General features: G+C 50.4%; 1 protein-coding gene across 1 annotated transcript in view; it reads left to right on the top strand.

The window, feature by feature from the left end:
* The first annotated feature begins 2,285 nt into the window (after window positions 1-2,285).
* Window positions 2,286-13,756, top strand: part of pard6a (par-6 family cell polarity regulator alpha) — a 34,600-nt gene continuing 23,129 nt past the window's right edge. Inside the window, exons 1-2 of the mRNA XM_029253416.1 lie at window positions 2,286-2,552; window positions 6,981-7,203. Of these exons, the coding sequence (XP_029109249.1) occupies window positions 2,490-2,552; window positions 6,981-7,203 (286 nt within the window). The 5' untranslated portion in view covers window positions 2,286-2,489. The remainder of the gene's footprint in view (window positions 2,553-6,980; window positions 7,204-13,756) is intronic.

The following is a 13,756-nucleotide window of genomic DNA, read 5'->3' on the forward strand; positions in this document are numbered from 1 at the left end:
GGAGCTCATAAGGGCTGCAGCAGTCAGGTGGCAGGGCAGAACAATGGGTGCACATCAATTATGTCGCTTGACCGATAGGGACTATCGTGATCGGTGGCTTCCAGAACGCTTTCTGTGGGCCGACCGGAGCCGAGCTCAGCCGCTCACACTGATCAGCCCTCTGTCTGCCATTGGGAGTAGTAGGTTATACATCGGGGGATGGAACATGGTGAAGCCGCTAATGCTGCAGAAGCTGCTGGGATGGTCATCATTTTGGCTGCGTGGACTATGCACAACATCTTTATTTTCACCTTTACTGAGCTCACTCAGTGTGACTGGCAGTGCGTGACAGTCACATTTACAGTGATTTGCCAACTAAATATGGCAGGGTATTCTTACTGTATTAGTTCCCATTGAGTTCTTGGGTCAAGGTACTAGAGCAGGAGTGGGATTTGACCTTGAAATCTTCCGACTGTAAGATGACAGCACTGCACACCGCACTGCCTGCTTTTGGAAGTTCACTACATATACACATAATGGGACACATGGCAACTGGTCCACTTATGCTGCCAGTGCATCACTGAGATGCAAACATGTCACACACTCCCCCGATCCATGACGCCTCGAAACCTGTGTTTTTGCCCCGTGTGCTGGTCTTGGCCTTGAAAGCACTGCGGGAGAGAGTCTCTAACACGGTGAGTCAGGGATGCCAATGATTAGGAGATGCGTATGTGTGTGTGTCTGTGATGAGCATTCTGGGGATGTGAAGGCAGGTTAATGAATACTTATGATGTGTTTACTGTAAGCTGTCTTTAAGAGGTACTCAGGAAACGGCCCTGCTGTCTCACAGAGGTACAAAGATGAAAGGAGCGGCCCCGGTTTAGCGCCGAGCCGGGTTCCGGGACCCCGGTCTTGCTCAAGGACCCTGCATTCCTGCGCTTTCCTTCAGCCGGGCAGCCGTGGGGCCCAGGCGGGGGAAGGGCAGCGTCTGCGGCCTGCTGCCGTGAGGGTTATCAAACACTCCACCGTAACGTGCTCTGCTCCCCGATTCGCTGATGTTTCCATCGGTGAGCTGCACTCTTATCAGAGGCACTTTCGGGAAAAACTCATAAACACTCCTTGCAAGAAACAGCAGTTTTTTGTGTACCGGTGTAACGACGGTCACTTCTGAACACCCTTCGTACGCTGATAAGGAGCACAGCTGGGATATCACCGCTCTAACGTCACTAACACGGTAAAAAGTGTCTTTCTGGCTACATTGCGAGGGTGAAGTGGGAGGATTTAGTGGAGCTTCATGGAGGGCTCCGCATGCTCCTGAGCACAGTCATCCCACAGCGACCCGCACGAGCTGGCACCAGTGTGTGTGTGTGTGTGTGTGTGTGTGTGTGTGTGTGTGTGTGTGTGTGAAGAAAGGCCTCCTAAGATCCTCCTGAATTCCAAATCAAATCCCACTGCTCTTCATAACATAAGAATACATTGTAAAATCGCAAACATCATGATGATTGCTGCAATGGGAATGGAGCAGTATTTATATCTGTTTGGCTTTTCCAGAAGAGATCTTCTACATTGTTTCATTTTCACTGTCCTTTTTTTTTTTTTTTACAGACTAGAATTTACTGTAGTGCATGTACAATCAATGTGCTGGGTGTCGCGATGTATTGTTATTTAAACGATTAGTCACACAGAGTGAGTTAGTGACACACGATGGTGGATCAGTGACAATGAATGAATGAACCGCTCAGATGCCCGGTGGCACATTATTGTACAAATCTGTTCATCCTAGAGTCACAATTCCCGTTCTTGCGTTCAATCATGATTTGCCTATAAACTCGCAGAAGCCGAAACGTTAATTGTTCTCAATTTTGAAACAGGATACAAAATTCCTAAGAAACAGTTTACATGATTGAATCAAAGGTGAGCGAAACCCGTGGAGCGCAGTTATCCGCCCTCGTGACGTGTTACACCCCGAACCTAACACTCCTACGATTCCTGCTACGCTAACTAACTATCTAAGAATAAAAAAAGGTGGTATTATCATACTTTACGAATGATGTCACCACTACGACACCGAGTGAAAAATAACTTCCTGTTACATTAATACGGAATGCGTGAGTCACGCGGGCCACCTGTTTCAGCCTCCCGGTTTCCAGGGCAACGCCGCCGGTAACGTGTTCCAGGTGATGTCACACGCGCCCCCCCCGCCCTCGCCCTCGACTGGCGTGTCCAGCTGACGTCACCTTCGCCGAAACCCACGAGCCCCGCCCCTCGCGACGAGAGGAGATTCTCACGCGCGTCTGTTTCCACAACAGCGGCGCTCGCGGAGGAGGCGGAGGCGGGATATGGTTCGGAGCGGTGCGTGTGTCCGCAGCGAACGAGCGTGAACGCGCTGCGGGTCCACGGACGGTACACGGGTACACAGGCCAGGCCAGGCCAGGCGACCCGGCCGGTGTGTGTGTGCGTGCGTGTGAGACTGTGCGCGCGCCCGCGCAGGACCGCGAAACGGAGCCAAGATGTCGAGACATCAGAGGACCCCGCAGAGGAGCTCGGAGAACCTGGTCGAAGTCAAGAGCAAAGTGAGAGTCACCCGCTACCTCCTGTTTTACGTGTGTGTGTTTTGCCGTGAAAAATGGGCTGACGGCGCGCTGTGCAGGTGCGCGGCTGTGTGTGTTTGTTTCTCCGTCCGACGCACCACACCTGCGCAGCGGCGCGTGACGGACAACATGGGTTGATGCAGACGAGACGTGTGGCTGGGTGAAAAGCGCGAGCTATGGAACCTGATCATCATGTGTGTGTGTGTGTGTGTGTGTGTGTGTGTGTGTGTGTGTGTGAAAGAGAGAGAGAGAGAGAGAGAGAGAGAGAGGAGGCTAGCGCAGCGTGACAGGTCTCCGGCGTCTCGCTTCACCGTGTCGCTCTTCGGTCCGCTCCCTCACTGGTCACCCCGCGCGCCGCAGTCTGCACGTGCTCAGCCTATTAGGCCTCCTTTCATCTTACGGGGAAAAAAAATACACTCACAGTATCAGGTAGATTTATGCTTCGGTGATGCAGTACACGCGTATCCGTATGTTTATACATCATTCAGGCCTGCTTTTCGCGAGGAGGAGGCTTTAGGAAGGAATGTCTTAGATAAAATAAATAAATATCTATTTGTTTATTTACCCTCAGAACGACCAAAATTAGAGGTGTATCAGATTGAACTCCGACAGAAATTAAATCATACTCTTATTTACAGTAATCTTCCTACAGATAGTCCCGGGATCGGGTCCTGCTGTGCGACACAGTGCGCTAAAAGAAGTTATTGTGCTTCTTTCTGTTTTTTCACCTTTTGTCCCAGTAAACGTGGTCCATCAGACACAGAACTCAGGAGGCAGAAACCTGTGTTTGGTTGTCACAAAAAGACTCCTTCTTCTTCTTCTTCTTCTTATTATTATTATTATTATTATTATTATTATTATTATTATTATTATGAGCAGGTCTTGGATAACAACAGGAATGAGGCAGGAATTCACAGAATGCCACAAAGTAAAACAGAACCACAGTGCTTTGGACCTGTAAGAAACTGAACTGTAATGTTAACCGATTAACGATATAGTCACTTCAAATTTATGAGATGTAGCGAAGTAAGATCTGACCCTTGCTACCACTGTCCGCTGTTGTTTTCCTCTCTAAATGTGTTCGGGTTTTGTTGCAGGTATAAAACGAGTGAGATTTTTCCAAACGCGGGGAGTGGACGAGAGGAGACGAACGAACATGAGTAAAGGAGCACGTTGCTGCCCGCCTTCTGTCGGCCTTCTCCCTTCTCGGAAGGTTCGCTCTGTCGGGTGGCTCACGTCCGCAAAAACGTGTGCGGGGAGACGTGCCGTTGCCTCCTCCGGCTCTTTCTCGCCATCTTCGTCGGGAGCTTGTAGGGTGCGGGTTCGCTCGCCTTCGGGAGACGGGGACGTTGCCGTCGACGCTCCAATAACTGGCTTTGGAAGGTGGGGGAGTGCAGTCGTTGTCCAGTTACCATCAACTGCGATCGGTGACGGCGCGCTTTCGTGACCGTGCCGTTTTTGGATTGTGCAGCTTTGTGACCCCACACACACACACACACGTACTTTCTCCATTAATGCTTTCGTCTCTGACCAAATGTGTGAGACTCACTGATGATGATAATGACCAGTGCGCGGGAAGCTCAGCTCAGCTCCCCCTCGTGCATTGCTCTGGGTGTTTCGTTAAGACACGAAACAAATACAGGTCAGCCGGTAGCGGAGTGGTTAGAGCTACTGCCTTTGGACCCAAAGGTTGCCGGTTTGAATCCCACATCTGGCTGTTGTACTCTTGAGCGAGGTACTTACCCTAAATTGCTCCAGTAAAACAACTCAGCTGTACAAATGGGTAAATAATTGTAGGTGGAGTAACTGTAAGTTTCTTTGAAGAAAAGCATCAGCTAAATGAATAAATGTAAATCTTGCAATGCGCGGAAGGAAACGCAAAGCATGGCTTCCGGCAGCAACCTCATCTGCAACAGTCTGAGCTCTGCAATGTGACAAATATTTCATGTTTTCTGAAGTTCGTTTTGTTTATTTTTAACATGTAATGTGTTGTTTTATCAATACTGTGCTTAAATAACTGCTGTCATTTCTCAAATGCTTCTTTCAAATGACACGTAGGACCTCATAGGATGGGGCACGTGGCTCCGGTTGCCCGGTTACCCATAGTGCTTTGGTCTGTTACCCTGACAGTAACTGGGAGTAACTGGGCAGTGACTGCGTGCGGACGGAGGGCATTTCTCAGCCCCTCCATTGTAGTGCAGATACAGCTGACCCCGGTCATCAGCTTTTTGCAAAAACGCAGTTTTTGGGGAAGTTTTCTTACGAATAACCCTAACCCCGCACATTTGAAACATGGTAGACCCGGGGCAGACGCGGTCGAAAGTAATTGGACAATTGATCATTTTAAGGAGAATTATGAAAACGGTTACAGACCTTAATCGGGCAGGAGTGGCAGCTGTGATTGCGGCAAACTCCCGTACAGCCCCGAAGAGCGACTTAGTCTGTAGAAATGCACGGTACAGAGCAGCCAGTCGGTTGTCATCGCGAAGTGCCGTGTCTGACGCGATGTGCGATGGGGCACAGCTGGAGGCGCCGTGCGTTGGAGCACTCCTTGGGCGGGGTTAACGCTGGCCGGTGTACTTAACCCAGGTGAGAAACTTAATTTATGACACTTAGCAGTCACTTAAATGTCAGTCTCCCTCCCGGCTTGCCTCTCGAATGTGCTCGCAGCATCTTTCTGACTCACTTGTGGGTGGGCGTCAGTGTATCTGGAAGGTGGGGGTACAGATCGAGTGCCGGTTTCGTTACAGGAAGGGGAACAGACTCTCTAAGCATTCGTTGCTCCGCAGCACAAGTTTGCTTCTTGTACCAAACCTCTTCAAAAAGTGTCTCGGTGGCTCGTGGGTTCGTGTAACATCTTGCCTCTACGTGCTTAATTATTTTTAATCCGAAAAAATACTTACAAGTGTAGACCCTATAGTGTTATCAGTGGAGGCAAAAGGGTACTTCAATTTCCGCTCCCAGTGTTAGTTGTTTTATTTCATCTGAACAACCCTTGGCGCTGAGACTGGAACTTGAGCACTGAAGGAATGGAACTTTGTATGGGAAACGGCTTCTTTCTGCCTCGTGTTCCTTCCTGCCCCGTTCCCGTCTTATCGGTCGGTTTTCAGCAGCGGCGTATCCGAGTAGGGTCACCGTGAGCTTTGCGGGGTGCGGTCCTGCCTGCACGAGACACCGTTGTGCTTTTTTTTTTTTTTTTTTTTTTTTGATGAATACCGGAATTGTTAGCACTGGATCCATTTCCTCCTCTCGCGAAGGACTGTCATGGCAGTTGAGTAGCGCTGGACAGGGAGGGAGGGAGGGAGAGCGATGGGCCGAGTGCAGGAAGCATTTCCGAAGGCCACAAAGCGAGATGAACGCGTGTCAAGCCATTTCATCGAATCGCCGCTCCCGCGTGGTCTCTCTCGTCCGTCTGGCCCCTCGGTACGACTGCAGACGCGTCTCTCCACGGAGAAAATTCCAGCGTTGCGTACGATGGGATAACGCGGTTACCGGAACTGACAAGGTGTGTGAGATACGCATCTCGGAACTCTTGGCGCAGGAAGCGGAGGCTGCGGTCCCCCGGCGATGATCTACTCCGATGATCGTACACAAGCAGCGCCGCTGCTTCCCGCTCAGTCCGCTCGGACAAATTTAATTTTGTCAGCGATGCCCGGCTTTAGTGCTGAAGCGAAGCCCCGTAGCCAGTTAAATGTCTTCTGTAATTGCCGGAGGTAAAGCAAAGTGTTATCAATTTAAAAAATAAAAAATGCTAGGGCTGAGCACGGTACCCCGGTGTTTATGGCTTAAGTTTACTGTGTTCTGCATCAGAGTATTCAGGCCTGCTAATGGATGTTATAAAACTGGTTGTGTGTGTGTGTGTGTAAAGCAGGGTTTTTGCCCACACAGGGCTTCTTTCTTCAAATGCTTTCGTTCTTTGTCAAGCCTGTGAGTGCCTGGAATGTACTAAGGAGGACAATGAAAACCGAACGGGAGGCATTGCTGAGCTTGTCGAAGGACCGAATGAGTCAAGATCGATGCGGGAGCCGTTGCGGCGAGCGCTCCGGACCAGAGTCTCCCGCTATCGATCTTGGGTTCAACTGTCAATCTTAGTCTTGAGCTAAGACCATAACCCGATGTATCCATCCGTTTACAGTTCTGGTTGTTGATATGTATATAAATTATTTCTTACATTTACATTCATTCATTTAGCGGACGCTTTTGGCCAAAGTACAATTTATGCATTACGTTAAAAGAAAGAGACATGGCTGCAGACATGCGACTCAAGCAAACCTAGTTTGTTACCTACCACCTACTGTGTGGATGTCTTGGGAACGGCATTCTTCACGTATAACGGTCAAGCGGCCGACCAACCGACGCTTGTCGAGTAGCGCAACCTCTGAATGGAGTTTCTCTCCTCTCGTGCTCTAGTTTGAGGCCGAGTACCGGCGCTTCGCCCTCAAGCGTTCCGGTGCCGGCGGATTCCAGGATTTCTATCGGCTACTGCAGACGGTCCATCGAATCCCAGGGGTGGACGTGCTGCTGGGCTACGTGGACGTACACGGCGACCTGCTGCCCATCAACAACGACGACAACTTCCACAAGGCCTTGTCGTCCGCTTCCCCGCTGTTGAGGATCATCATACAGAAGAGAGGTAGAATGCCTCCGCGGGGTCGGTGTGGGGCGTGACAAGGAGTGGGAGGGGCTAAAGGTCCGATTTTGCCGTCGCTGCTGTTGATTTACTGATCCTGTCTTGACGTGAATTCCGTGGCCTAAAGCTGGGGAAACTGGAAGTGGGCGGAACTGCCAGAGCCGAACTGAAAATGATTTCACTTGCAAATATGGCGGAGCTCCCGTGCAGTGCAGAATTGCGGGGGGGGTCGAGCGAGAGCTATATGAGCTTCCCTTGCGACATTCTCTCAAACTCCTCGCTGTCACTGCACTGTTAGCCTTTTGTTATCTAACATTGCGGTTATTGTTTTAGGGTTTTTTTTCCCCCTCCCCTCCCTTGCTATTGTCCTCCGTCATTATGCTTCTGCAGTTTGATCGTGGCTTGTTAATTATATGCGCGCCTTGACGGCGCGAGCCAAGGTAAGTGAAGCTGCTGCAGCCGAATGTGGAGCAAGAGCGAGGGCGGCGGCGGTAGCGGCGGCGAGCGGAGGGAAACCAGCCGTGTCCTGTCGAGTCTGCGGCGGAGGTGGAGAGCGAGGGAGAACGAGAGATAAGAGGAGTGGATCCTCGAGGCCGGGCTGTTTGCGAGAAGCTTGTAATGGCTGGTACTCGCCAGCACCGTCGGGACCCCTCCCTTAGCGTAGTAATGGGAAACGGGTGAGCGCCTCGGAGGGGTCCCGAGCGAGGAATTTTCGGCAAGGTTAGGGTGAGGCCAAAGCGCTGATACGACGTCACATTTGTCAGGCTGTCTGAGAGTGGGTCGCGTGCTTCACCGAGGCGGTTTAGTGGTTAGAGCTGCTACCTTTTGGCCTCAAAGCCCACAGGTTCAAATCCCAGCTCCTGCTACAGTACCCTTGCTTTGAAATTACTCCGGTAAAAATTACCCAGCTGTTTAAATGGGTAAGTGATTCCTAGTAGTTTAACATTTGGAGTTGCTTTGGAGAAAAGGATCTACCTAATGAATCAATGTGACGTTGAAAGCTTTACCAACTACCTGGGATGTGAGACAGTGGCCAAGTTGGGGGTGCCAAGGAACGGCAGGTAGGTCTTGTGCACGGTTTCCCCTGGCGCGCCACGACCGCCCTGTTGTTACAGGTGCCGGTCGCCAACGCCGGGATGCGCGTGTCCGGCGGCCGTGAGGATGCCGGCCACGGTTCCCCTTGCGGCCGCCGCTGCCGCCGGGGATTGTCCGCCGCGAAGCCTGCTGGGATACAGGGACAGGTGTCTCGGTAGAGGGGCCGAGCACCGAGCGAAGGACCCCGTTCTATTTTCAGCCGTGACGTTGAACTCGGCTTCGGCGCTTCCCTCTGATCCGGGCTCGCATTGTTCTCCTCGCCGTTGCCCTCTTTCTTTCTCCCTTTCTACCTCCGCTCTTGAACCCAATCTGTCATCTGCACATCGCAGCCCCTGACGCTAAATCGCACCTAGTTCCAGAAATGTCTCAATGTTGCTAATGCGCTTAAAAGTTTTTTCTTTTTTTTTTTTTTTGTCGTGCCCTGCTGATCTGCTGCGAGCTAAACAGTGTACAATTGTTTGTGGCTCGGCGACTGGGGACACGCCGAACGTAATGCCGCCCTTGTGCTTATAAAAAAAGGTCAGCTTTTTTGTTGTGAAAGAGATCGGGCGAAACTCTACCCGCGTTATCCTTTCAGCAGCATTAACCCGCTGCCGTTCGGCTTATTCTGTCACGACTCTGCTGGTCTATTATTATGCCGCGGAATTCGCGCAGCGGAGGGCTGCCCTGCTTCTACTGCATGTGCGCGATTTGTCATTTCGCTCGCGCTCCGTTCGTTGTGCCCAAGAGGACCGCTTTGCTTTGCTTTGCTTTGCTTTGCCTGTCTTGTCCTATCCGAGGAACTGTGTCAGTGCTCATCTCCTCCTGTGCCGCTTTGCAGGGGGGTGCAGCATCGAAAGGTCAAGCATCTCTGCGGGAACTTTGAACCGGTGCTCCTTCTCTATAAGGAGGGAGAGGAGAGAAAATCCCTTTGTCTCTGTGTGCTGGTTGGGGCAGGAATGGGGCAGGCTTTTTTTGAAGCCCCTCTGACACACTTGGTATATACGTGGGGGCTGCAGGAGTAGCGGCCGCTCTGCCGTTCTGCGCGCCAGTAAGGATAAAGCTGGGGCTGAAGTTAAGCCTCCCACTGTGTGGATCTGCGTTAGAGAGTTGTGCTGCATCAGCACCAACCTTGGCTCCTCGCTGTCATGGTGGAAGTGCGCGGCTTAGCCATCCCTCCGATGAGGTCGGGCCACAGGCAGCAGCAGAAACGGTGGGTTTGGCGGAATAAAAGAAAACACAGGCAGAAGCTGATGGGCTGCGTAGCGATACGGGTTTTAGGTTATATAGTGCTCCAGTTTTCTCTGTTTTTGCCATTAGTCTTTTTTTTTTTTTCTTCCTTATCGGTTTTAGTAGTTTATGAATACGGTCTGGGAGAGAAACACCAGCATGCAGTTGCACTAATGTCTTCAATGTCATTTCTTTGGTGTGGAAGGTAATGAAATGTGCAGTCATGGGGTGAAAAGTCATTGCCCCTTCTGTCAGTAACCGGTTGCACCATCTTCAGTTGAAATGACTGCAACTCAATATTTACTCGCATGACGGCGGAGAAATTTTGTCCTAGCTGCTCCGTGTAGAACTGGTTTAGCTTTGCAACATTTTCTGTTCGTTGGGCAGGTATTCGTACAACATCTCAGCCAGATACAGGTCGGGACTATGACTTGGGTGTTCCATAAATTTTGGTTTGGCCGTTCCAACGTTGACTCGTTGGTCTTTCGGATTGTCGTCTTGCTGCGTGACCCAGCTATGCTTTGCCTTCAACTCGGACCGATGGCCCGGAATTCTACTTTATAAATTTCTCACGCAAACAAGAATTCAAAGTTCTTTCGGTGACGGCAAGGGAACCAGGTTCTGTGGTAGCAAAAAAAAAAATCTCACGACTGTCATACTGCTGCCGCTACGCTTGGGCTGTTGGTAGAAGTTCTTATTCTGAAAGGTCGTATCCGGTGTTCTCCGACCTATTTCGTACCAGAATTGGCATGGCGAAGTGGCGATATGAATCTCTTCTTTCTAGACTTCTGCTGGTAAAGCTTTGACTAGTTAAATTATATGGGACGGGGCTCGTTGTATTCAAACGGCCTACTAATTACCCCGTATTTCGGCAAATTAAATTTAGAGGGGGCTTACTTCTTCGCACCTATGTTTACTTGTTTCATTGTCTTCCGCACCAAGGACGTGACAAAAACAGAACTGGTCATTTAATGCTCCGTTCACATGCTGTACTTCAAACGGAAGGATATCAAATTTAACGTGAAAAAGCCACGAAGTCAAAGAAAATTGGAAAGGGGCAAATTCTTTTCCCCAAGCACTGTAGGTGTGGGACAGTGCCAGATGCATTACAATATAGGCGGCACAGAGTGGGGAGGGGGTTCCCTGTGCAGAATACGACGGAATAAAGTGATCAGTCCTGTAGTTCCTGTTGTCTTGAAAGGCTGGCCAGAGGAACGAGGCACCGAGTCCGTCGGGGTTGGTTTTCGCCGGCCCCCTATTTTTACACCGTGTTTGCGACAGGCATGGGGAGGCAGGTGCCGGAAATGATATGGGTATAAAAGGGTTATGTAGTTATGTTAATTCTTATAACTGCAGCAGGAATTCCTTAGCGGTCGTTCGTTTTAGTTGACAAGTGTAACGAGAGAGCAGGAACTTCCGTGCGGTCCGCAAGAGCGGTGCGAAATTCCCTTCTTAGAAGACCAGATACGTGCCGGTTTCCCCTCGAGCCTTGGCCCGGCGTCTCTGCCGTCAGGCCCGTCGCTGTTGTGTCTTCGGCGTCAACGCTGTGACAATATTCCGTTCAGCTCTGCACTTTGAAATGGAAGCTTTTGACCTTTAATGTTTCCTCCAAATTGTCCTTAGTTGCTCTGTTAGGGGGCCACGGACGGCACTCCGCGCGGCTGTCCCGTTCAGCCAGACTTGTCCCGGCACCGTCGGTCGCAACTGGCTTTCGCTGCTTCCGCTGAGGATCTGCAGTCCTTTAATCGGAGTTAGTCTGTCTAGCTGGACTCTGGATCCTGGACGCTGGAAGCGTATGTTTGATGAGCAGTTTTCATTCATATCCATGTGAAATCATTGTTGGATTTTATGACGGTGAAAGAGCAACAGGGTAAAGGAGACTGCCGTGATGCCCTTTGAGTAGATTCCTGACTATCTGGTCGTCTGAGTTATCTGGCCAGAGGCTTTTTTTCCAATTTTTTTTTTTTTTTTTTCTTATAAATAATAAAGGTAGGAATTTTGCAAAATGCCTTTGACTGAAAGCCAGTCCAGCTTAGAGCTGTATCCAGCGTAAAGCAGGAATGTTCACGCTCTCTAAACATCTTACTCCATTTGGAGAACCCCACTTTTTTTTTTTTTTTTTTTTTTTAATTCATCAGTTGCGTGCCGAATTCTGACAATGCGCTCACTGTGGTTTTGTTTTAGGTTTTATTTTAAAAACATTGCTATAATTGCTATTTTAATAGAATAAACCAAGGCTTTTATTTCATTACCGAGCGAATGTAACGATCTATTTCCAAATAATAGCTCGTAGTACTTATGGTTCTGTATTAACCTGGATTTGTCGTCATCTCGCCGCCACCGCCGTCCCCATTTAGGCCAGATAATCGAGAGTCTGCCGTGCAGCCTACATTTCTTAAATTAGATTGGCATTTATGTAAATGGTTAATGTTTAGCGTTGCAAGGGCTGCCGTTAATCCCCGAATGAAGATGTCCACTGGCCTGCCGTCGTCCTAGTTGGGTGGGTGACGCATCACCGTATTTGTAGGACTGCGATGCGTTGCGCCGTCGGGAAACGGGCCGGGAACCGCAAGTCGCGCCGAAGCTTCCGAGCAGACCCGCTTCCGGGCCTTCCGTTCCCCGACGCATTCCACACGCGTCGCCTTGTTGAGCTCTGCCGCTACCGGCGTCACCCGGGTCAAGGAACCTCTCGGATCTTTTTTTTTTTTTTTTTTTTTTTTTTTTTTGACGCAAGCGAGCGCGCTCGCTCGCTGCTCGCTCCTCGCTATACATGTATAATTTATGATGACGGCGGGCTTCTCGTGCTGAAAGTTTGCGTGCCATTTTTGTCTCTCTTTAAAGCTCCGCTCGATGCTTTTCTTAGCAGCGGGACACTGGTGAGTTTCATCCTCCCCGAGGACTGCTCGGGTAACCTTGCCCGAGCTTCTCTCCCGCCCTTAGAGGGTGACGTGAGCCCGTTGTCTCGGAGATCCCGACGCACGAGTCCCTGTGCAGTCTGAGTTGCGTCTGGACGTCCCGTGAGCTCTGTCTCTTTCGACCGCTAGTATCTTAAGCGTCCAAACCTGCATCAATTTTTTTTTTTTTTTTGACCAAACTTCCTTCGTTTGTGCTCAGCTTCACTTTAACCTCTTTGTTCCGGCGAGTTCCGAAAATTGATTTAATAAAATCCCATTTTTGCGGAGGAGAAAATGCCGTTCCCAGCCTTATCGCCATGGTGATGATCCCCGCTTGGGGCTCGCGGACGAGTAAGGGTACGGCGCTCTGTTCCGTGGGAGAAATTCCATTTTCTGGTGTAATGGCTCTTTTCGCCTTATGCATTTTTTATTTATTTGGAGTTAAGAGCGTGCGTCCGAAATCTAATCGTCGCGTGAGCCGGCAAGCGCGCGCGAGTCCATGGATTAAGTTGAAGTTCCGAGTAAGGAGTCGGTTCGTCTCACTGCTATTTCCGAAGGAGTATTTCGGAGCAAGTGGCGGGACTTGCGATGTCAGTGTCGGATTATTCTTCGTAAGAACAGCCTGTCCTATTTCTGTCTCTGTGTCGCGCGTATTCTTCTCTTTCGCATTTCTGTCGTTACGCTACATCCTTCTGTTCCGCCCCTGTGGCACGGATACCGATATTCAGACGGTTCTCGTGACGACGTCATTTCCCGTTCCGCCGGAGCTTTCGCCGGCGTGCTTCAGCCGGGGCTCTAGAACGCCCGCGAGTCCCATTTTTATCGGATTCCCCTAATCTTTCTGTCTCTGTGGCCCGGGTGTGAGCGTTTCATATACAAGGTGGTCTCAGGCAAAGGTCAAGGGTGTGTGTGTGTGTGTGTGTGTGGGGGGGATTGGGTAACGTGGACAAGTTTTGTTACGAATGTCCTGCTAGTTTAGCTCTGGGTGCAGTTGGCCAGGCGAGTCTCGTGGGTAATTGTGCCCCGGGGACCAGTTTCAGTAGCTGTCCCGGTGTAATGGTGGGACCGGATGTGGCCGTGGTGCGACGGACCCTGGGCTGAAGCAGGTGAGAACCGAGTAAAGTATGAACGGATGCGAGGTTGAGATTGTAGCTGCGGAGAGTCTGTGTCGAGAGGGCAGCCTTAAAGCTCGACTGAACTGCGGCAAGACTGGTTCCTGAGGAATGCGCTAGGAATTTGTGTGTGTGTGTGTGTGTGTGTGTGTGTGTGTGTGTGTTTTTCATTACAAGTTAAACACAAAAGATATGCCAAGTCTTTTGGGATGCGGGGTAGGATGGAACCTGAAATTCTGGACCATA

This window comes from Scleropages formosus, chromosome 7 (assembly GCF_900964775.1).
Source record: "Scleropages formosus chromosome 7, fSclFor1.1, whole genome shotgun sequence".
In the NCBI taxonomy this organism is placed as follows: domain Eukaryota; kingdom Metazoa; phylum Chordata; class Actinopteri; order Osteoglossiformes; family Osteoglossidae; genus Scleropages; species Scleropages formosus.